This window comes from Leguminivora glycinivorella, chromosome 17 (assembly GCF_023078275.1).
Source record: "Leguminivora glycinivorella isolate SPB_JAAS2020 chromosome 17, LegGlyc_1.1, whole genome shotgun sequence".
NCBI classification, from domain to species: domain Eukaryota; kingdom Metazoa; phylum Arthropoda; class Insecta; order Lepidoptera; family Tortricidae; genus Leguminivora; species Leguminivora glycinivorella.
Window position 1 is genome coordinate 10496424 of NC_062987.1, and position 24477 is coordinate 10520900.

Here is a 24477-nt window from a genome sequence, read left to right on the forward strand (position 1 = left end):
GGCGATAAATTAAAACACGACCGAAGGGAGTGTTTTAAATCGACACGAGTTACGAACTTCCTTTTCGCACGTGTATCGAACGACGTTTTTCAGTACAGATGGACCTCCGAAGTTTCGACCTGACATATAATGAACCACTTCTCGCACTAGTGCGTAAAAAAAACACCATCAGTACTGAAAAATACTATTAAGATGTTTCTCAAAAGTAACTTTTGAGTTTGAACATTTTGAAGTCTAAAGTAATATTAATAATTTTAATAAATTCCAAAATATAAGAAAAACAATGATTTTATGCAAAATAAAAAATCATACTTATATTCTTGCTTATTATATATTTTGATGTTATATTCTCTTAATTTATTTATTTTAACTTTTAGGCTAGGTTTTTTTATAATATGATTATAAAAGTAAAATACAAAACCACTTACAAAACAATACAAAATATATAAACACATTATAAAAAACCTAACCTAGGGTGCCGCCGGTTGCCGGTGGTTAGGGCTGCAGAGAGAAGAACCGTCGGACTATCCGCGCCGTGTCCAAGATCACCGCCTTCTGCATCTGGCCCTTGATGTTATATATTATTAGTAGTAGTGTAATAGGAATAGGTATAATAGGAGGCATATTATACCTATTCCTATTACATTCGATACAACTAAACTACATTACTAATATCACCATTAATGAGATATCTTTAATATTACTTACATGTTTATGTATAGATGTAGCTACCGACAAAGTAAAAAAGTTTTATGTCTAAATCAAGAATAAAAAGGAAAATCTAAATTATAATACAACTACAAAGAAACATAATATGTATATAAATACATACATATTAATAAAATAAAAAGAAAAAAAAACAAAAAGATTTATAGCAGAGCGTGGTTTCGATCCACGGACCTCTGGGTTATGGGCCCAGCACGCTTCCACTGCGCCACTCTGCTCTATAAACGATCGGGCGAAATTACCGTCCGCTTACAGTGAACGATGACAAGGCTCTAACGGCGTGACGTCATCGCCTCGAGCCGCGCCGCTATTGCGATGTATTACATCATCTAACACGCGTTTTTTTCTCATTTAGATGATAAAGCAACTTTTATGTAAATAATACTATTTAATACCCAGTACTTATTTTAGTATCATATTCTGATCAACGCTAAAGTCTTTTATTGCATATTTTTTGTGATAAATTGTTACATTTTGAGTCAGTTATTTTCCGGAAGATCTTGTAAAGAATCAGCTACACGCATGTTACGCGTTATTAGTTCGCATTTATTGGTTGTATGAAAATTATCTATATTCAACTTGCCAAATGAAAATATAATTCAGTATTTGTGTAATAGTTATTTGTTATACAAGGGGGCAAAGTTGTATTTTAACGCCGAGTGTGGAATTAAAAAACGAGCAAGTGAAAGGATTCTATAGTTGAACCACGAGCGAAGCGAGTGGTTCGAGAATAGAATCCTGAACTTGCGAGTTTTTTAACACACGAGAAGTAAAATACATTTGCCCCCGAGTGTAACACAAAACTTTTCCCCTCACTATACCGAGGAAACTACAACGCAAAAAATGCATTTATCACTGCTTCCAGTAGTTCCACAGGTGGTAAATCATCTTTATTACTAGATTCACCTACTTTTATCAATTTTAAAGCAGTTAATTTGACTTTATTCAAGGTCAAATTACTTTACCCACTAGTGGATAAAATGCGTTTTTACCCGCTGATATTAAAGGACAAAACACGTGTTTCCGAGCTAGTGAGGGGAAAAGATATTTATGTTGCAGTATACTCAGTATAAACTTATCAAGTAGTATAAAATGTTATCCGTCACCATGAGATGGGAATCCTCATTTTTACGACAGCCCAGGTCGGTTAGACCCTTCTCTTAAATGGTCAACTACAACTACACAATGAGGGTTTCTGCCCGGATGTGGCACACTACGTCATTTTAACGCGAACGGGTTTATGCTGTGGAGAGCCAAGAAGTGTATTTCAGTACTGCTATGTTTAAAGCTTATTACATATATATTGGTTTGTAATGCAATGCTAAACTTAAAAAGTTATGTTTTTGTTATGTACTTTAAAAATTCTAACCAAAACGTTTAATGTCGATATTGTAAAATAAATCATTCCTATTAGGTATGCTTGAATAAGCTGCACCTTTTATATTATGTTATAAACGACCTGATCATTAGTCATGGGGTTTAAAGTAAGAAAGGTTAGCCTGGTTTTGATAAATCACATAAGAATAAAATATTATAGACAAATATTTTATAATACTTACTTACTTGGCCGGCGCGATAACCCTAAATTAGAGCGTAGCCGTGTTTGCATAGAAAATCGGCCCTTTCGCCAAATGTTCACTGTAATTTTTTTTTGAAGAGCTCTCATGACAAATATTATTTACTGTAAGTTTGAGGTTTCTATCTTTTTTATTTTCTGAGATATGATTTTTTTATTAATTTACATAATATCCATTTTTTTCAACATTGGCTAAAGCGATTCACTTGAACTTTTGGGACAATAATATACATGTAATGACTCACATGTTCTAGCAATAATATTTAATAGTGCCGAAAAAAATCTTGGCTTAAAGTAGGAAACAAAACTTCAGTATTTTTTTTCTCGCTTTTTAGAAAAGCGACACCTACAGTTCTTTGTCAAGTAATTGCTTATATAAAGGCCTGCAACATATATTTTTTTCAAAATAATCCAGTAGGTACTTCATACTAGAAAATGGAATAATAAAGGATACTACTCATACCGCAAACGAGCTACACAGTAAATAGGTCAATTTTAGTCGCAAACCTCTTTATTATTAACAAACAATATTGGTACTGGAAGATTGCATTCATAAGGGTATTACATAAGATGTCAATGTTAATGTCAAGCTGTTATGAAAGCATTTAATGCGGTTTCGATTAGATTACTTATCATTGTTTTGCAGCAATAGTAGCAATTTACGGACTTTAAATAATTGATACCAATAATATCATGACACCAAAAGTGACACCTACTAGGAAATGTGCTAATTGTGCTAAAAACTTAAATAAAACTAGAGGGAAAAGGAAAGTAATTACAGCAGAAGACCTGACGTTTTATTCGAAGTTTTTATCGCCGACACAGGCGTTTTGTATCGGCGATGTAATCTGTCCTACACCGTGTCCAATAAGTCCGAATACTCACATTTTACCTCAGTTCTAAAGATATAGGGATCACAGGCCATCAAATTCTTATTTAAACTAAAGAGTATATTCCTCTTAATAAAATACAAGCACAAAGTACATGAAATTTCCGAAGTGTCTAAGAAAAACAAAGAGGTAAAGTGCCAACAAAATACTTGCTCGGCACGCAGGTGACGAGTTATTTTTTATAAGGAGAATCTGTATGTGATAAAACAGACGCCACGTGTCCAAAATAAACTATTATGGGTACCGAGGATAGATAACGTTCCGGGCAACTAGAAAAATGTGCCTAGGTTCCAGAGCTCACCATCGGCCCAGGTGTGGGATGCAGTATGTAAGCGAGGTAAACTACCTTCAGTACTTACAGATAAAAGCGTTAAAATCAACGTTTTTTTCTTTAAAACCAAGGTTTTGGAGAAAAAAATGCCTTAAAGTTAAAAAGGATGCTTGGGAATGAGTATCATGTGTCCCAACAAGACGCACCTCCAGCACATTCGGCAAATGGTATTCTAGCGTAGTTTCAGACTAATTTGGCAGTTTTTTATCCGAAACATGAGTGGCCACCCAGGTCTCCAGGTTTAGGCGTATTAGACTATTTTGTATGGTCATACATGCTTTGAAGACTAAATTTTTATAAAATCATAAACCTAGATCATTTCAAAAAGGTTATCGAGAGTATTTGGGATGAAATGTGAAGAAAACGGTGCGTGCCGCGTGTGATCCGTTTGAGAAGCGTTTGAGGCTGGTAAACAAGTTAATGCTGGAGTTATTCCAAAACATTTGTTGTGAATGTAGTAAATAAGAGTGCCATTCATAAAATATAATAATAATGTAGTAACTATTTGTTCATTTTGTTTTATTGGCTATTTGTGCTGTATTCAAACTTATTGGACACGGTGTAGATGCCGAACGAAAGCATATCGTGTACGTAGTAATACGCCAGTGCTACCTGAGCCAAATACAAGTACAAGTATAAGCTTTGATCGCATATCTAGTTCGTCTAGTTCATCAATGGATGACACCACTTTTGTTGTACCTACACATTCAACAAGTACAGACGTTCATGAAGATTATGTTGAGTTGGCAATTCAACGGACCGTTTCTTCACATGGGTACTGTTTTATTTGTGGGAAGAAGTCAAACTTGAAAATTATATCTAAAAAAGCCAGACTGGATGCGTTTGAAAAAACTATGATTTACATTCCAAGCAAGAATAGGTGTTGCTCTTCTCATATAATTAAAGATCGTATTTATGAAGATGATTTGCATTCCCTCAGAATTCACTCTAGCAAGTGTTCACTTAAAGAGACTGAAGTGACAGAATTGTTCGAACATATGAGCATTAAATGTAAAGCCTCAGTATTTGATGCGATCGACGATCAATCTATTCCAGAGAAACAGATCCTTATTTTGACTGGTTTAACTTGGGAAAATATTATTTCTCTAAAAAATATGTTGATATCAATGCATAATAATTCTCAACGGTCTGTGTTGCAGGCACTTGTAGCATTTTTAACAAAGCTACGAACAGGAGCATCGAATAAATTGACCAGCACACTTCTGGGTCTCGAAAGAGAACAAGCTATATCTGACTATTCAGATAGTGTTATACACTCATTCGAAAAGGACATTATGCCACTTCAATTTGGATCAAATGTACACAAAAGGGAATACCTGATTGAAAATCATACTACAGAAATAGCTAAAAAGCTCCTGAACGCAGACAATTGCCTCATACTTATTTGCGATGGTACCTATGCTCGGCATGAAAAAAGTAGCAATAATGAATACCAGCGTAAATCTTTTTCTGGACAGAAGAAAACACCATTGTGTAAACCATTCACGGTTTGCACTACTGATGGTTTCATTGTTGACATGCTTGGCCCGTATTTAGCCAATATTAATGATGCAGAAATCATGCGTACAGTTATAGACGAACCAAATGGTTTATCTCGTCTATTGAAAGAGGGAGATGTGTTCGTTCTCGACAGGGGATTCCGTGATGTCGTTGCTTACCTAGAGTCAAAAGGTTATCGGGTTTTTATGCCTTCACTAAAGGGAAAACGGAAACAACTGACATCGCAAGAAGCAAACGAATCCAGGCGTGTTACCAAAGTGCGATGGGTTGTAGAGACTGTACACGGCATGTTAAAAGAGAAAAACAAACTTCTTTCAAATGTTTTAGATAATAAAATGGTTCCAAAAATAAAGAGTTATTATAGGATATCTTCCTATCTTTTGAATGCATTCGGTAAAAGATTAATATCAGACGAAACTATGACTGGAGAAATATTAGAAAGGATGATTTTGAAAAATAATGAAGAAAATGCATTGGCATTGCAAGTCGAGGAAAAAGGGTGGCTTCGTAAGAGACTTCCTTTCGAAAGCGTAGATTCGGAATCAATTTTAGATTTTCCTGAACTGTCCGTGACTGACTTAAAACAACTTTACACTGGAACGTACCAACTGGGACAGGCAGTTTCCTACTTAGCTGAGATGCTAAATGAAGACAACACTTTAAAAATGCAATACGTGAAAGAGAATTCAAATATATTAAAAGTACAAGTTCCGTCCCGCCATTTTTCTAGAAAAGTGTATAGGTGCTTCATTCAGTATATACCAAGCATTAATGAAGTAAACAGTATCGCACAATATTATTGTGAATGTGCAAATGGATTGCGAACGGTTGGCTGTTGCTCGCACGTAGCAGCCGTTGTATATTATTTATCCCACGGGCGATTTTTGTCCAAAATTCCACGACCAGCTGAAAAGTTAATGACTTTATTCAAAAACGGATTTAATGTCATTATTAATTCCGATAGCGACGAAGACTGGTTGGTATTTTTCATAAAGCCATTTGGTTAAAAAAAAATGTATATTTGAGAAAAGACGATTAACCGTCAATATTATTTGCTTAGAAGAAAAATAGGTAGTGTAGTGCGTCATCTGTGATATTGTTCCTGAAAAATGAAATATCAACCAAAATCTCTGGCTTCAATGGCATTTGCCACAATATTGAAATCTCTGCCTGACTTTCTGACTAAAGAATTTGATGACGACACACCGTGGTTGATCAGCGTACGTCTGTCCATAAAATGTAGTCTATCCACCGACTATATTAATTTACTGTAATAGACCTGCGTATGTATCTTATAAATGTTCTTTTTTCAGATTCAAAACATAAAAACAAAGATTTGGTCGCTCGGATTACCACGTGTCATGTCAGTTGCGTTATTTTTTGATGTGATTCCGGATTGGGATATCAACCTGAATGATGAAGAAGTGGAACCCATTACAAGATGCCAAACATGTGGGCAAGAATATTCTTTTTGGGGCAATCCATACCTAAGACAGATGGATGATATTTTTTGCAGCGTGTGTGGTGCTGATTTGTTTGTATATAATTTTATGTAAATAGATTACTCAGTTGATTTTGACCGATCGTTTTCTCTAGCATCTAAGTAATAAACAATTAAAACATGACATTGACATCTCATATAATACCCTTATGAATGCAATCTTCCAGTACCAATATTGTTAATAATAAAGAGGTTTGCGACTAAAATTGACCTATTTACTGTGTAGCTCGTTTGCAGTATGAGTAGTATCCTTTATTATTCCATTTTCTAGTATGAAGTACCTAGATATTATGTAAATTAATAAAAAAATCATATCTCAGAAAATAAAAAAGATAGAAACCTCAAACTTACAGTAAATAATATTTGTCATGAGAGCTCTTTAAAAAAAAATTACAGTGAACATTTGGCGAAAGGGCCGATTTTCTATGCAAACACGGCTACGCTCTTAGTTTTGACCTCCAACACCTTCCTTACATACAATTATAAATAATAAATAAATTTTAGCATCGTATGCTTTTGTACAGGTATCTGTCAAGTTTTCTGTTCCATGTTTATTTTTTGTAGTTAAATAAATATAGGTACCTATTAGGTATTTAAATAAGAACCGTACCAAATACATTTTTACCTTTAGCATAATGCTATCCTCGCTGCATGTATCAAAGTAATGCAAAATGAGAGTGGCCCCAATTTCCGGCAAAAACAACACCTGTCCCGTGCCCAGGCGTGGGCTAATGTGGGGAGATTTATCTCGGCTTTGCGGGATGTACCATTAGAGGTGTTAGACCGACATACGCGTTTTTACTTTACCGAGCTTGTTTGGGAAACGTCTGCCCTCGTTTTTAACCCCCGACGCAAAAACGACGGGGTGTTATAAGTTTGACGTGTCTGTCTGTCTGTCTATGTTTTTGTCTGTCTGTGGAGCGGATGAACCGATTTAGATAGTTTTTTTTTTGTTTGAAAGCTGAGTTAGTCGGGAGTGTTATTAGCCATGTTTTATGAAAATTGGTCCACACTGTCGCGGTCAAAATTTTAATTTTGTGATTAGTTGCAGTAACTAACAGACAAGAATTTTTAAATAGAGTTAGATATTAGTAAAAAAATTGTTTAGAAAAACGGCCATATTCTAACAATGACACAGGGATGTCACAGCGATACGTTGCCAAAATCTGTCACAAGTGACGTTTCTTACAGGAAAAGTTCATTTTTGACGCTGACAGATTGATGTTGTATCGCTATGACACTCCTGTGGCATAATTCGGGTACGATCCGATACTATTATATATTATTGTGGTACGATCGCAATAAAGGATAACACTGCAACAGTAAGTGGGCTATGTAACTAAACTAATTATATAATGCATTTGAATACTAAAAATCTTTACTCTCTCGAATACCTAATTAAGAAAAAAGTTGCTAGCTATAAATAACATTCTGCATAATCGTACCTATATAAATATTAATACGATCATTTCGTAGTTCACTCCCTCGATTTATCTTGCATAGGTAAGTCTTAGATAATCCACAAACTTCAAACAGAAGCAAATGTGAATTTCGCTTCATTACCATCCCCTAATGACCGTCCATTATACGACGGATAAGATATCCCACCTTATTCTTCACGCTATATTACAACCAATATAAATGTACCCCTCACTACATACACTTGTCATATACATCGAGGTCATGCTTAAACTGGCACTTCCGAATTAACACAGCATGTGCATCCATAACTCAAGCGCATTATCACGACTTTTCAAGCCAGTGACCACCAACGACCATTCTACTCTGACCTTGCACACAAATCACTGCTTTAGAAACTACTTGCAACCATCTTCACACTGCGGAAAACCAAGAGCTCAAGTTACACTGGTCATTTGTTATAGGCACCAGTATACGCTGATCTCCCGCGTACATTTCTCTCGCCTTCTTTTCTTTGCCACTAGAGGACAGTGTTATGAAAGTTGTAGTCCTAGTTATACTGGGTATGTGTTCCTGTAGTAAGTTACATGGTTTGAATGATGCGGAGTGGAAGCAATGGGTTATTGGACAGGGTCTATCAGGAGCAATCACGGTAATATGGGTAAGGGGGAGTATGTTGAGATAGAGGATTATGTGTGGATTTATTTTAGTCTCAGTATCTTCTTCTAGAAATCAATAAGCGAATAAATAATTATGTATACTTAAATAAGATTACTATTAATTACCTGTATTACGTTTTCCTTCAACCCCTTATTTAATTGCTAAAAGTGGTAGATACTGAAACTTGAACAATTTCATGTGCTCTGCCTGCCTCTTTTAGGAATACAGGCGTGAGTTTAAAGTGAGAGTGTATGTATGTATGTATGTACGCAGTGGCGGGGCGTGAAAATTTTCGTTGGTAAAGCCGGAGGGGTTTTTGGAACCTGTTTTGTATGGACTTCTACAGCTACTAGAGAATTTTTGGGAACCCATTGGGAATCGAGTTGTATCAACGCTCCGCCACTGGTATGTAGGTATACATATAGTGTAGGTAAGTGATCAAGAATGGAACATTACGAATATTTATACTCTGTATCTGTCATAGCATTATCCTATAGTATTCAAAATTGCACCACAAAGAGCATTGTGCAGCGAAGTGTTATCACCTAACGGGTTAATTGCGTTTGCAAAGGTGAGTTATGGCAGCCGGGGGGTTAACTGCGTCTGGACAGTGTCGCCGATGTAATAACGTGTTTACAACTATCTACAGAGTGGAAAGGAGATCGGGGGCTTAAAGTTTTAGGGGTTTCTTTTGAATTAATACATTTTGAAATAAAACTATGGAAAGGAATTAAATCGCGTACTTATAATGAATTTACAATTCATCCCGACGTTTCGAACACTTTACAGCGTTCGTGGTCAACCCCCACATACAAGAAATATTAACGAACCATGACCATAAATAATATAGATTTCAATTACAATATTAAAAAAAAATACCATTACTAATATGTTAAAACAATTAATTAATTCATTATACGCGATTTAATCCGTTTTCGTAGTTCATGATCATGAGTGAATATCGCGGTAACCGAAGACAATATTAATACATTTTGGTTTAACGTTTTCATACAGAGTGGTTATTTATCCAACCGCAACATAATTTATGTGGATATTTAGGTCATACTAAGCAACTTTAACGAAGGACCATCCATGAAATCCCAAAATATCTTCCATGTACAGATCAAAGTCAAGTATTTTTTTACTAAGCAGGTAACTAAATAAACACTCTGTACGGATCAATGATACTTGACATTCTTTTTAAAACAGGATGAGAACCTCCTCCGTCGTCCCTCATTCGTCAGATTTGTTCACGTTCACGCAGAGAAATATCTGGCTACCTATACGAGAAAAAACGCTACTATAACTAGAACGTCTGTTTGCAACCGTGACAGCAAGACTCGTGAGTTGACTTTACAAAAACCATTCTGGTATTGTTTTTACCCATCGTTTTATTAAGGACAACTAGATGTTAAGTTTAACTGACCAACCAATATAATACTCAATACATAGCAAATAAAGTGCCTGTTACAATACCAATGTAATTGTAACCATACGTCAAGTTGACATTACTAAATCGATCGTAAGGACTACTATGCAATCTTGTAAACATAAACACAATTTTTTTTGGGTTTACTAAATATTTTGCTGTATCTACTAATAAATTTATGTAACATAACGACATGAACTGTAATGATAACTATTCGTATTGCAACGCTAGCTTTATGATTATTGTATCTCACCAACCAATATAATACTCAATACATGGCAAATAAAGCGCCTGTTACAATACCAATGTAATTGTAACCATACGTCAAGTTGACATTACTAAATCGATCGTAAGGACTACTATGCAGTCTTGTAAACATAAACACATTTTTTTTTGGGTTCACTAAATATTTTGCTGTATCTACTAATTAATTTATGTAACATAACGACGTGAACTGTAATAATAACTGTTTATATTGCAACGCTAGCTTTATATTTATTGTAACAAGTACAATACACATTGTAATGATAGCGTCCTAGGTATTGTTATACCTATTGTTTTGTATGCAGTAGTAGGTACTAGGTTTAGATGAAACCTGCAATCTAGTGCACTTACAGTACCAACGGGTCCACGCAGGCTTTTAGTAGACGAAAATCCAATTTTATTTGTCTATAAGTAAATAAAACTGTATTTTCTCCATTAAAAGCCTAAAAGGGATCCGTTGTTGGTGCTGTCAGTCCACTGGATTGCAGGCGCTCCATCAAAACGCAGTCCATATGTAGAGCCAGCAGTATGAACGTATGGACGTAATAAAAAAATGCCTTTTTCAATACATTATCCAAAGACTCCGTATCTCGTATCAGAAGTGTCGACAAGTGTTAGAATATAAACATAGAATTTGAGATTATTGGCATTTTTTTAAGGCGTCGCACGCGCTTCGGCTCTATAGGTTTAGGTTCCCTGGAATCAAAAATAAAAAAATATTATGTACAGAGAAAAATGACATTTATTTTAATAATCATCACAATTATTAGTGCAATATCTATACTTGGGTAAATCAACTTTTTATTGCCTATTATTGCCATGGTTACGGTCCCCTGAGTCACGCTGGTTGTACGCATAATTATGCTACTGAAATTATGCAAGCATGCATGTAGTCCATGTTTGTAGGTGGCAAATTAAGGAAAGGGCTTGTTAACACCATAAAAATGCATATTTGCATAGTTTAAGTAGCATAATTTTGCATAAAACCAGCATGACTCGGGGGACCGTAACCATGGCAATAACAGGCAAGAAAAGTTGATTCACCCACTTATCATTTCTACACATCTTAGAAGTATTCTAATGAGCGTTTTCATCAAACATCAGTCAGAGTAACATAATTTGTACTTTTTTCACTTAAATGAATTAGTTATAAGCGTTATAAATTATAAGTATATTTTTTTTCTTAATACAGTTAAAATTTGTCTTAAATTTAGATCAATAAATATATTAAATATCTAAATTGAAGATCGTGGCGTAACATGATAATGTTTACCATTAACACTAAGTGTCAAATTATTTGGCACGTAACTAGCAATGTTTCCTAAGGAAAAAAAATAAGTATTTCTATCACTTAATAATTCTACATCAAAACAATATAAATGTTCATTAAAACATAACGTATCAAACAAAGAACACTCAAAAATAACTAAATAATCATCGGCTATAAAAATATTTTCGATCAAGCCAAACTTTGGTAGTAATTTGTCTTCATAAAAATCTAACGTTAACGTCATATTAGCAGTGTACTTAATTCCGTTAACTTGGACCCAATTACATTTATATAAATTTGTCAACTCTAACTGCAACTGACATACAATATTTTCAGTAATTCTCAGATCGCTTACGCTTTTTTTTCTTCCACAGTCAGACTCTTTCATGAAGGTGTTACTGATAAACTTATTATTTAACTGAAGTTGATGTTTAATAGCAAGTGATTTACAAATATTAATTCTATTATTGGTCACGTTTGCATATAACTTAGATATGCGATGTTTAGCTTCATACCTCATCGACCAGATATTTACTAAGGGGCCGAATTTAATTAACATCTGTGGATAATGAGTAAGATAATGGAATTTAGGAGTTAAGGATTTTTTACTATATGCCAAATATAAGAAGTTATGTTCGGAAATAAGACTTTTTAATAAATCTGAATCTGATTTAGTAATGACAGTTGACATGACAATGTCCATTATCTTTCTCAAACAAATGTAAATATTCCAAATTGCATCATGGCCGGGTATCAGGTCACCGACTAGCAGTCCAAAGTATCTTACAAAACAAAGTGTTTCTGCTGCTGACATTTTTAGAGTATTGCGTTGCAAATGATCTAATGTAATGATTGGGGGTGTATTCCTTCTATCAGGTCCGTAATTAAAAGAAATTATTCTATTATTTAAAATTTGTAACGAAAAATATTTAAGGTCGGTAATGTAACTCAAAATAATGAAACTCATATCGTATTTACAGACTCCTTCTAAGAGATCATGCATTATGTCAACTCCAACATGATCTATAACTGAAAACCCTTTTACCTCATGCCAAACACATTTATCTTTAATGCCTGTAGCAGAAACATTTTGCAATTCTACATCTACCATATATTGGGGCATTGTACGTAGCAAAGATTCATCACATTCATAAGCCTTTCTCATAGTTTCTTTAGTAATCTTACATACACGGCATGGATAGTTGGATGAAAACGATTCCGTAAACCCTGTGATTGTATGTATACCCAAGTTATCTCCTATAATAACAGCTAATTCAAAATAAAGTTTAGTTTTCCTTCCAGAATTATTAACCTCGATTCCATTTTCTAGTAAATTATTTAAATCTGAAATAACTGGGGCAAACATAACATTATTGCCAAATTTTTGTCGATCGGAAGAATGGAACAATAGTGATAAAAATATATTACCTAGATGTGATATTTTATGGGGAGGAATACACATAACACTAATATAAACAGCCCCAAGTTTGTGTATGCCTGAATGACTGCCTAAAGCGTTACCAACTTCGTAATCATCAAAGAAAAGACACAAAGGAAATACAATTTTATCTTTATGCAAAGCAAGCTTTTTTTGCCATTCAGACCCTTTTATTATATTTTGGACTAAATTACTATTACTGTTTAGAATTTTTGTAAAAAATTGCATCGTTTCCTCCAATACACCATCCATTTCAAAAAAATTTTTAAGTATTAAGTTTATAGGAATATGCATTGCTGTTGCTTTCACTGTGGTAACATTGCAATGATTATTACTGTCATATTTTGTCTCTAGTCGTTGTCCAACAGTATATTCCTGAGGCTCTATATATGTACCATGACGTTTAAAGTAAGACAGCCTCTTATGTTCTGATACAAAATCTTTCATTGACTCATTTAAAGATGCAATTCTGTTATATGTAGTTCGGTAACAGTCCTCTTTTACGGTATCATGCGTTGAAGAAGGATCAAGTAAAGGCTTAATAATATTGTTACTTAAGTTGTCCATTATTTCTTGAACCACATTAAGCGGTATAACTGAATTGGCATATAACAATGAAGCAAACTTGGCTATAGGGTTGGTAACTGATTCAATGTTTTTCATAGGTTTAATATTTAAACTACAGGGGCTGTTAGCTACAGACTTATTAGTTTCCATAGAATGTAAATCAGAAGTAGTTGAATTTGTCACTGGAGGGACTATACTCAATAAATTATTTGTTGATATGTCATTGGCATGAGTACCTAAGGAATTTGATTCATTTTGATGACTCTTTAAATGTTTTTTAAACGAATTAAAGAGAAAAAATTTCCTATTACAATCATCTTCCAAACAAATGTAATTATTTAAAGGTAAGCCCCGTTTCTGGTGATATAACGTTATGTGAGTACACAATTGTTTGTAAGTTGACAAATCTACAGAACATACAAAACATTTAGGCATTATAACAGGTTTTTTTTATTAAATAAGTATTTGTTTAAATTGTTAAAGATCAATGTCCAGATCAGTAATGAAAGCATTAACAGTGCTATAGGTTTTGTCCCACTTTGTTTTTAACTGGTATAGTCCTAGTTGTAAGAAGTTCCACACGCACACACTCTCTGTCGGATATTGACAGTGAAGAGAGTGGAAAATTTTAAAACATGTATCCACTGCTTTTAAAATTGAATTCGTTTCGTAAAATAAATCGTTAACTACGACATAGTATTTTTGTATGTCCATATAAGAAGAACCAACAATCACAATTACGGGTTGGAGCGTTAACTTGTACTTTAAATATTTCTCACGCCGGTGGGCTATTGCGTCCTGCACGTCCATTGGTCTCAGCACGTGTGTAACGAAGCCATCCTTCACTTCAGCTTTGGATGGCCGCCACACTTGTTTTTTCGTCCTGTGTGATGGGTTTCCCAGTAGCAGCGGCAAAAGCATGAATGCTAATATTGATTCAATTTCCTCGTAATTTTCATCATCTAAAAAAAAATAAGACTTTACTTAAATATTACGTTATTTAAATATAGCTTATAACCATAATTTGAATTAAGTCGTACATTTTATTACCTACTAGCTTTTGCCCGCGGCTTCGCTCGCGTTTGAAAGAGACAAAAAGTAACTCAACTATCTCCACTTAAAAAAATCACGTCAATTCATCGCTCCGATTTGCCATGAAAGACGGACAAACAAACAGACACACACTTTCCCATTTATAATATTAGTACGGATTAGAAAACTAGAAAACAAATTGTAAGTAATTTACGTTTTTATATCTAACACACTAGGTAATTATAGAACCTAGTAGGTTTACTTACCTTTGTTTAGAAGCTGAAGTTGTTCCAGTATTTCTTTTACTTCAGTAACTTGGCTTTTAGATAGAGCCAATTTGAATATATTTTTTTTAATTGTTGGGAATATTTCAAACAATTTATTTCCTGACAATGGGTATAAAAATTCGAAATCTTCAATAAGAAGCTCATGCCCGCGCGGCGTTTTTAACACTGGGTATTTATTAATGTATGCTCCGATGGTCATTTCTGAAGTTTCTATTTCCTTCAATCTGTTTTTAGATGTTTTATGCCACTTCTCTATCACTGTATGCCAGGGTTCTGTACAGTTTTGGAGCCACAGGATATCTTCATCTGCACCACCATCTAGAAAGATACATGAAATTATTAAAAAAAAAAACATTCAGTCGAATTGAGAACCTCCTCCTTTTTTGAAGTCGGTTAAAAAACATGAGAGAAAGACTTAATAATTTAATAAAAAAAGTTGCAAGTTATTAATGTAAAAAAATGGCTAAATACCCCGACATGGTGGACCGATTTTTATGAAACATGGCCAAGAACACTCCCGAGCCCCGACTAATTCAGCTTTCAAAAAAAAACTAGATCTAATTCGGTTCATCCGTTCGGGAGCTACGATATCACAGACACACACACAGCCAGGCAGACACGTCAAACTTATAACACCCCGTCGTTTTTGCGTCGGGGGTTAAAAACTAGTGCCATGCCAATTCATGGGATTAGGTTCTACTCAACCGTGGCAGAAAGCTGGGACAAACACTAGGAGGATGATGAAGTTGCAAGTTATTAAAGTTGCTAGAAAGTGACCAAAGAAAGACAGTCAGACAAACAACACAGTGGTCCTTTTTTCCTTTTGAGGCACAGAACCCTAAAAAGTGCAAAAATACTATCGTTGAATCCAATTAATAACCTATTTGGGAGAGGCTATAGTCCAACAGTGGGATCACATTGGGCTATTAAAAAAAATAAAACCCTAGGTAAGTAACTCAAAACTTGCCTTGTTCGACGACTTCTAGTGGCTCATTGCTGTTATTGTCGATGTTGCTGCAATTTTTCTTTTTAATAACTTTAGCCTCCCTTAATTCGCGGCGCCTATTTTGAAGACAGTCATATAATTTGCCCTTTGCACATCTCTTTATTTTAAGTTTAGTGTCATTAATATATGGAATAAAGTAAGTGCTTATATTTTCCTTTTTGAATACTTCCTTTATTTCTTGTGCTTTTGTAAGAAGTAGTGAACTGTCTATTCTTTTATTTGGATCTGATTGCATTAGATCTTTTATTATTATATTGCAAACTTTTCTTCGCCCGTTATTTGATAGTTTGCCTTGTTCTGAATACAAATTTAGCAGGCCTCGTCCTTCATTTGATTTTAAAAGTAGACTTTTCAATGGCTGAAAGATACACAAAAATCAAATTAATTCTTGAAATTAATTGAGTAGGTTATTATGATTAAGTTTTGTTTTTAAAAGCATATATTTAATTTAGTTCTAATATTTTATCTGTTTTATTTTTAGGTCAAATAGTTAATTTATAAGTATTCATCTTACCGAACATACGTCTACATCTTCATTACAAATTGTCATATCCAGATCCGCACTAGTGCCAGCCTCCTCATCCTCACCAGTGATAGGCAGTATAATGACATTGGAATCATTTAGTTGGGTAGAGGTATTATTCTTGTCTAGAGGGGTTAGAAATTCACTCACACTCTTTATTTGTTTGTGTTTGGGATTAAGCATATCTACAAAAACAGGGGGCTGCAAAATAAAATTATGAGTATTTAACATTACCTACTATTTAAATACGTATATAGGTCCTGCCTACGAAGCTGGAGGTCTCAAGTTCGAATCCAGGTACGGGCATTTATTTGTGTGTTTATAACAAATATTTGTTCCTGAGTTATGTGAGTATTTATCTATATAATCTTCATTATACATATATATTTCGTCGTCTGGTACCCACAACACAAACCTTATCTAATGTGCTTACTGTGGGGCTAAGTCAATTTGTGTAAGATTGTCCTATAATATTATTTATATTTATTATTTTATTTACTTTATTGGTATATGTGCCTACTCATAAATACTAATCAAATGAGCCTAAAATTGAAGAGTTCAATCCTTTATCTCCTGGTGCCATCATCAGATCAGCTCGATAAAACTTGTACATTTGCAAATTTTCAAATCAATGGGACGATGTAATTTGGCTAAATTTAACTTCTAATATTTGTTAACATTACATTACTTAGGTACATACTTATATGTGTGTTTAGTAAAATGTGCCACTTTGTTGGTTACTATTAAGGCCAGATTTACTTGTATCTTTATATGATATGATAAACTGACAAAGCGGATTTATAGCAATCAACAAAGTGGGATGATTTCCCTTGCACACTCATATACAGTTACAGGTGAAGTCAATAAAAACATGTTAAAAATAAAGCCTACTTACATCAGAACTGCAGCTGCTGATTTCTAGGGATTCTTCTGGGTTAGTTAATTTGTTCCAATTGTCCAAGTTTTTCAGAAATTTGGCGCGATCTCCAATTGAAGGGATTAGTTCTTTAGCTAGACTTCTGTCTATCATCGACAGTGTCGATATCGTTATATCATTTACTGTAAGAATCATAAAAAGATATATTTAAGTTATAACTCAAACAAGAAAGTCCGAACGCAAAAAGCATAATTTCAGGTCTAGTGGGAATCGAATACTTGGCTTGGTAACCTAGATTATGTATAAAATAAGCCTATTGACTAGTTATCCATTTCGCACGTTTTGAAGCTGAGCTGATACATTCGGTGACCTGTGTGCCAAACCTATTAAGATGAGATGACTGTGTAAAGAAAAGTATCAACCTACTTACTAATTTTATCGCGTTTATAATGAAATTCCACGAAAAACTTCACTTCGACTTTTTGTTGTAAACTTATAAAGTCATTAATGTCATTATGCCCTACTTGTTTAAATTGGATAATACTTCAACAATAAGAAGACCTACATCAGCCATAATTATGAGAGTACAAGAACGCCAACAGATCATATTTAAAGTCACACACAGGTCGAACGCGATTAATTAACATTATTTTTACCTTTTTTCCCAACGTTTCGGGCAGGTTGCGTGGTCTTCCGCGACCACGGCCAGTGCAACCTGGCCGAAACGTTTAAATATGTGTACAAAGCGCGAGAACTTAAAGTGTTATATTGCCAACAGCAGGGTCTGCACATGATTGCCGCGAGAGTATGTCGCCGCGAGATAGACTACCCGTCCTTATGTCATTAATACAGTTAGAAGAAGACGTGTGATCTATCTCGCGGCGACATACTCCCGCGGCAATCATGTGCTAGGCCTACAGATCAATCAAATCGCTTATTTAAATACTAAGATAATGGTACCAACTTACCTTTAAAAGTATGAATATATTGAGGTAAACCCCACTGCTGCAATAACTGTGGGACGTCTTCATCAATGTCATCAGACATCACGTCAATTTTTTTTGAAATAATTGCCCAAAAACACAGCAAATTGAATTCACTTCACCACAATACTATCGCTGAGCGCTGGTCGAAAACACAATGGCCGCCGGCCGACTGTAGCTGGGCCGGCCCGGGTGGCGGGGCGGGGCGCGGGAGTTTGTTTACAAAAACACAGTTTTGAATACAAGATACGTTGCTATGTATACCACCTCGATTGTTATTGTAACATTATTATTTTAAATATTTTAAAACACACTAACAGAATAGCACGGAGTAATACATGCATTGTACCGTTTACTGTTTCCGGGGTGGTTTTTACTATAATAGTCTTGTTAAGCCCTAACACTAAATAATGGGTAAACCAAACTAAACGAATTTTAAATGACACTAAGAACGATATGCACTGCAAACAATAATGTAGTTGTAATAAAAAGATTATTGTTTTGATTACAAACACACTCGTAGTCCACCAGTAACATTGTAAATCATTAACCGTAACTGGATCATTTAGTAATTGCGAATCTATGTTTCTTATTACTTACAATACATTATATACATATTAATATAATTCTTGTTCATGTTGCATAATTATTGATGTTTTTGTTCAATTATATTTTTTTGTAAGCTACATTAATAAAATAATATAATGAAACATATGATTAGTAGGTATTAATAATTAGTCGTAGAGATAACAAGGATCAAGTATTTCAAACTAGAAACGTAGTAACTTCATTTTACTATTCGATTCAGTACTTCTGTTTGTCACCAATTTCTCTGCGTGTTGTTACTTATAAATATTCACTTATATTTGCTACTACTTACTTACATTACTATACTTATATTTTTTATACCATCAGACAAAGTGCATCGCTGTCACCTTTTTAAACCAAAAAGTTTTTACAAGTGAAATTTGTACCTACAGCTTGGTTCCAATATACATCTGTTTCTCACCTCACCTTTCACACTGTTAAATGCAATGGGATTCGCAAAATACATATTTACATTCAAAATACTGTGATGGAAACCAACGCAATAATTCAAGCGCAAATCAAAACATGCCAACCGAAATAAATCAATTTAAATTTATTGCTAAGGATTATAAACAAAATGCTTTCCAATCCATAGATTAAAATCCGATGCCACATCTAATCCATGGGCATGGAAACCTGGTGCGAAAATCTACAATGTTATAGGAAAGCTTGTTATATGACCGCCATAATAAAAATATGATTTCACTTCGACTTTCAGTTCGTTACATTCTGGTTGGAGGATTTGGGTGGACTGCCCTATGGATGTGAGTTGCCACTTTCGGTGCCGTTGCACAAGCAGCATAGACTCTGGGACTATCAAAGTTGATGTTGACTTCCAATAGCGGTCCACACAGAGCGAGGCATTTCGCGAGGCAATGTGCTAAACGCCTAAAGTAGACGTAGAGGCATGTTGCTCGCTTTAGCAAAACACACGCAGCACGCACAGTCTCGGCCGAGTCTTCGTAGCACGTTTCCCGCGCGAGGCATTGCCACCATTGAGGCGACATGCCTCTCTCTGTGTGGACCCGGTTAATTACCCAAACAAAAGAACTTGTTCTAATATACCTAGGTATTCATACAGCATCCTACCGAGTTATCCGTGAAAATCTATATCACCAGTTATCATCTGAACAAGTCAAATATGACATTTTGTAAAAACACCGTCCAAAAACGCCAGATTAATGCCCGGAAATTTCCATAACTCTCAATTACATTTGGATTTAAAATGGCCGCCATGTGCGTGTTGAAAAAAGAATAAAAACCGAATGCACATGTGCGGAATGCAGACGAGCCATAACGGTTTTTATGGTTTTCTAGTTATTTATGGGTAGTTATGGAAAACTGGGTAGATTTCATCATCGTTCGCGGGGGTTTACGAAATATTCAAATGTCGAAATGAAAACTTTCCAGGCAGACTTTATTATGAAATACAAAGTGTTTTTATACAAACGTTGTTGTTATCGTTATTTCTTTGTTTACCTTTCAAGATTGCGTCGAAGCAGAAACTTCCAAGCCAACATTTGAAACAAAACTTACAACGCTTGCAACTCTGTAGTACGTAAACTTGCTAATTTATAAATGCAAGAAGGAATAACAGCATTTTATTATTATAAAAATACCTACTTTCAAGAGTCGGTTCGTGTTCACAAAAATGTATACAATATGCCATATATAAGTGACTGAATCTTGTTTAATTACAAGTGCAAAATTTCAATTCAATAATGACTCACTAAACAGTTACTGTCAATCACCTTGGTTTTCCCTATTTATGTGCTTGCCTGCACCACGCCACAGATATCACAATGAAGCAAATTACACAACGTGTATCCCAAAGCGATGTATGATATATATATCAATTTAATACGTCTCAAGCCGAACTTAGTCAAAGTTCGGTCTTAAACAAATCAGCCCGCTTGTGTCCTGCTTGTATTTACTCAATGTTTGGTACACACATAATCCCCTGTTTAGGGACATCGTTTGAGTTGAGTGTCAATATGGTGCTGATGTCTTGAAAAATACATGCGGTTTTAAGCCGAAAGGACAAGCTTGTTTTTTTCCCTTTGAACAAAAAGCAAATCAAATGATTGGTGGCTCAGTAAAGTTGACAGAGCGCTGGATTATCGATTCAGAGGTTGTGAATTCTCTCACCCAAGGTATCTACTTTTAAATTTATTCTAACCCTAAATTAGAATACCGTTTTTTAAAATATGAGATTAAGTCCCATTACAATTTTAATTATGTGTAAAAATCGTGAAATTTCAAATCAGTTCAAGGAATAATAGACAAAATTTTAGTCTGTATCCTCAGCTCGTACGAAAATCATCTAAAAGTTTTCCATCAATCCCCCACAGCACTCAAGAGTGACACCGATATGTGTCTCATTTTAACCGTCGGCAACTAATGGAGGTGTCATGTTACAGCGCATAATGACCTTCTGGAGACGAATATCAAACTCGATTGAGGCTTTAGGAAAAGAATGTTCTTGTCAGGTGACTCTTTTTGCACTCTGCAATTTAAGGGCCTCAGGGTCTTCGTACAAACGTAGTTACTAGTACCTTCTCATAGAACGATTGACTAGATTGCGCTGAAATTTGGTGCTCACAATAAGATAAAGTATATCTAGGGCCAGAATTGGATTATGTGATATCTGCACCCTTAGCACATGATTGGCGAGAGAGTACCTATGTCGCCGCCAGGTAGATCACACATCTTCTTCTAATCATATTAATGACATAAGGACGGCTAGTCTATCTTGCGGCGACATACCTCGCGCCAATCATGTTATACTAACCCTGCAGATACCACAGTTGAAAATATTCCAATACTACAGTTTAAAAAAATAAACATTCAGTCGAATTGAGAACCTCCTCCTTTTTTTGAAGTCGGTTAAAAATAGAGCGAATTTAAGATTTTCGTACAAAACTTGTTTTTCCTCCATTTCGTTTATTTCATAAGCTAGTTTGAAATAATTCGAGGACTAGAAACCTAATATACCCCTTCTCAATGCAAGCGCAAAGTTGCATAACAATTCAACACGTAGCGTAGTTTGAAAATGAGAACGAAACTCCGTTGGGTAGCTGAAAATCGGCTGAGCTTGCCGAGAACTCAAGCTGAACTCCCCTACTGAATATTGTTCCTTTTTTACTACTTCCTTGTACGTTGATCTGTGACATCAAATTCCATGTTTATCAAGGAACTTCTAGAATAGCGATACACACGTGACGAAGACAACCCTTTCAGTGAAACCTGCTCCAAAGGCATAACGATTATTTGTTGACGTTTCCAAGCAACATGCATGTTGTTAAGTAAGATAAGCGACAAATTGTTAACAATTTTGATAATATTTAAAGTCACATACAGGTCAAACGCGATTAATTAACATTATTTTACCTTTTTTCCCAACGTTTCGGCCAGGTTGCACTGGCCGTGGTCGCGGAAGACTGACGTCCCAGCAAAGTGTCACCGGAGATGTAAACACCACAAAACTACCCGATGTTAATTTATATAAATGTTATTTAAATATGTGTAACAAAGCGCGAGAACTCAAAGTGTTATAATTTTGATAACTTTATTATTTTGATTATACCTATCACTCAAATCTCACTGTCAAATTACTCCGATTTAGAAGAAGTTATTCATTTCATTTCCACACCTTAATGTAACATCAAACACTATGTAACCCGTTCAGATAAGCCTGCTCCAGGGGCGCTAACAGCATTAACATATCGATTGTTTGTCGACGTGTCCGAGCGACATGTGTCGAGGGATTCGGACAACGGTACTTGTGGGTAAGCAAGCGATTTCGGACATGTCAAATTTGGTTCTAATTAAATTAAGAGCGAACAAGTTGTTCACAGAAATCGCGAAGCGTCTGGTTGAGGTGACCGAAGAGCTGGCGACTTCTTCGCACAACGTATCAGCATTGCGATACAGCGAGGAAATGTCGCCAGTATCCTTGGTACAATGCCTCAAGGGCCTATTTTAGACATTAGCTAGCTTTTAAGTTTAGTCTTAGTTTCTTATTTAATTATGTACTTAAATATGTTCATGTAAATAAAGTTATTTTTTTTTACAAAAATAGTTATTTGTTATACAAGGGGGCAAAGTTGTATTTTAACGCCGAGTGTGGAATTGAAAAACGAGCAAGTGAAAGGATTCTATAGTTGAACCACGAGCGAAGCGAGTGGTTCGAGAATAGAATCCTGAACTTGCGAGTTTTTTTAACACACGAGAAGTAAAATACATTTGCACCCGAGTGTAACACAAAACTTTTTCTCTCACTATAGCGAGGAAACTACAACGCAAAAAATGCGTTTATCACTGCTTCCAGTAGTTCCACAGGTGGTAAATCATCTTTATTACTAGATTCACCTACTTTTATAAATTTTAAAGCAGTTAATTTGACTTTATTCAAGGTCAAATTACTTTACCCACTAGTGGATAAAATGCGTTTTTACCCGCTGATATTAAAGGACAAAACACGTGTTTCCGAGCTAGTGAGGGGAAAAAAATATATCTTGGTACCTACGTATAATTATCAGTAAAGTTACAGCAGCTAGACGTAAAGAGTCGCGTGCTAAATAGAATAGAATGCAACTATGTATGTATTTGTATTGCATATCCATTAGCGGATAATAAGGGCCAATGGGTCGAATCAACGCCTATACACATAGTAATAGCTTTTTGTGTGCTAAATATGTCAGTACATGAAACAGATTCCAGCCGGCGTATCATGCTTCCAATTTTATCACTTATCCACGTGGATAAAGCATCCGTCACGCTTTAGCAAGTATGTCAGTGTGAGAGTGACAGTTGTCTTATCCACGTGGATAAGTGATAAAATTGGCAGCATGATACGCCGGCTGGGCGCTTTAGTCAATATGCCAATCATTTGCGCCGTGGCGAAGGAAACGCGTGAGCGTTTTCGTCAAAATATTCGAAATTATGGCTAGGAGGTCTTCTGAGCTCGAGGACATTTTAAGCTAAGCTAAGTTTGCTGTTTCCGCTTTAGCCATGTTCCTCATTTTAGGTATTAGGAGAAATTTTAGACCTCGAGGTCATATTACACTGGTCGATCCAAGAACCCAATTTGGCCAAGTTTCACCAATACGAATACGTGGCCAGTTCACGCGTCCTGCCAAGACAATACATTAGCTAATGAGGGACCAACGAGACGGGACAAAGGTTTCTGTTTTTCCTCTTACGACACAATGTGTCGGCTCCTTTGTACTTCATTGGGATAATGACAAATTAAGCGGGAAGAGTTTCTTGCTAAAGATAAGGAGACGATGTGTGTAAGTCATTTTTCTCACGTCTTATCTATAAGAACATTGAACATTCGCTGTCAGTTCTTACCATCAACATAATACGTTTTTTTGCAAAAAAATATTTTTGGCACAAGCTTTTATCGCCAACTGTACTTTTTCAACGGTCATCTACTGCTTTCCGAGAAGTTTCTAAAAACCCCTTACTTGATAGGGGTACGACCACCTTTCTGCTCCATCATCAGATCAGCTCCATGATATCATAATATTGCATTGTCACATGATTTACATAAGTGTGAAAAATTTCAGCTTAATCGGAAACCGG

The 24477-nt window shown here is 35.3% G+C and overlaps 1 protein-coding gene and 1 non-coding gene across 2 annotated transcripts; both read right to left on the reverse strand.

Annotated features, from left to right (window-relative positions):
* Window positions 1-872: 872 nt before the first annotated feature.
* Window positions 873-944, reverse strand: Trnam-cau. The gene has a single exon. It is a non-coding gene; the product is annotated as a tRNA-Met (tRNA).
* Window positions 945-11282: 10338 nt separating this feature from the next.
* Window positions 11283-18364, reverse strand: LOC125235594. Its single transcript, XM_048142192.1, has 6 exons — window positions 18286-18364; window positions 17336-17499; window positions 16432-16641; window positions 15879-16275; window positions 14891-15229; window positions 11283-14554 (listed from the first exon to the last, which is right to left on the reverse strand). Exons 1-6 carry the CDS (start codon window positions 18362-18364, stop codon window positions 14070-14072), a joined length of 1674 nt encoding a protein of 557 aa, XP_047998149.1. The 3' UTR covers window positions 11283-14069.
* Between the last annotated feature and the right edge of the window lie 6113 nt (window positions 18365-24477).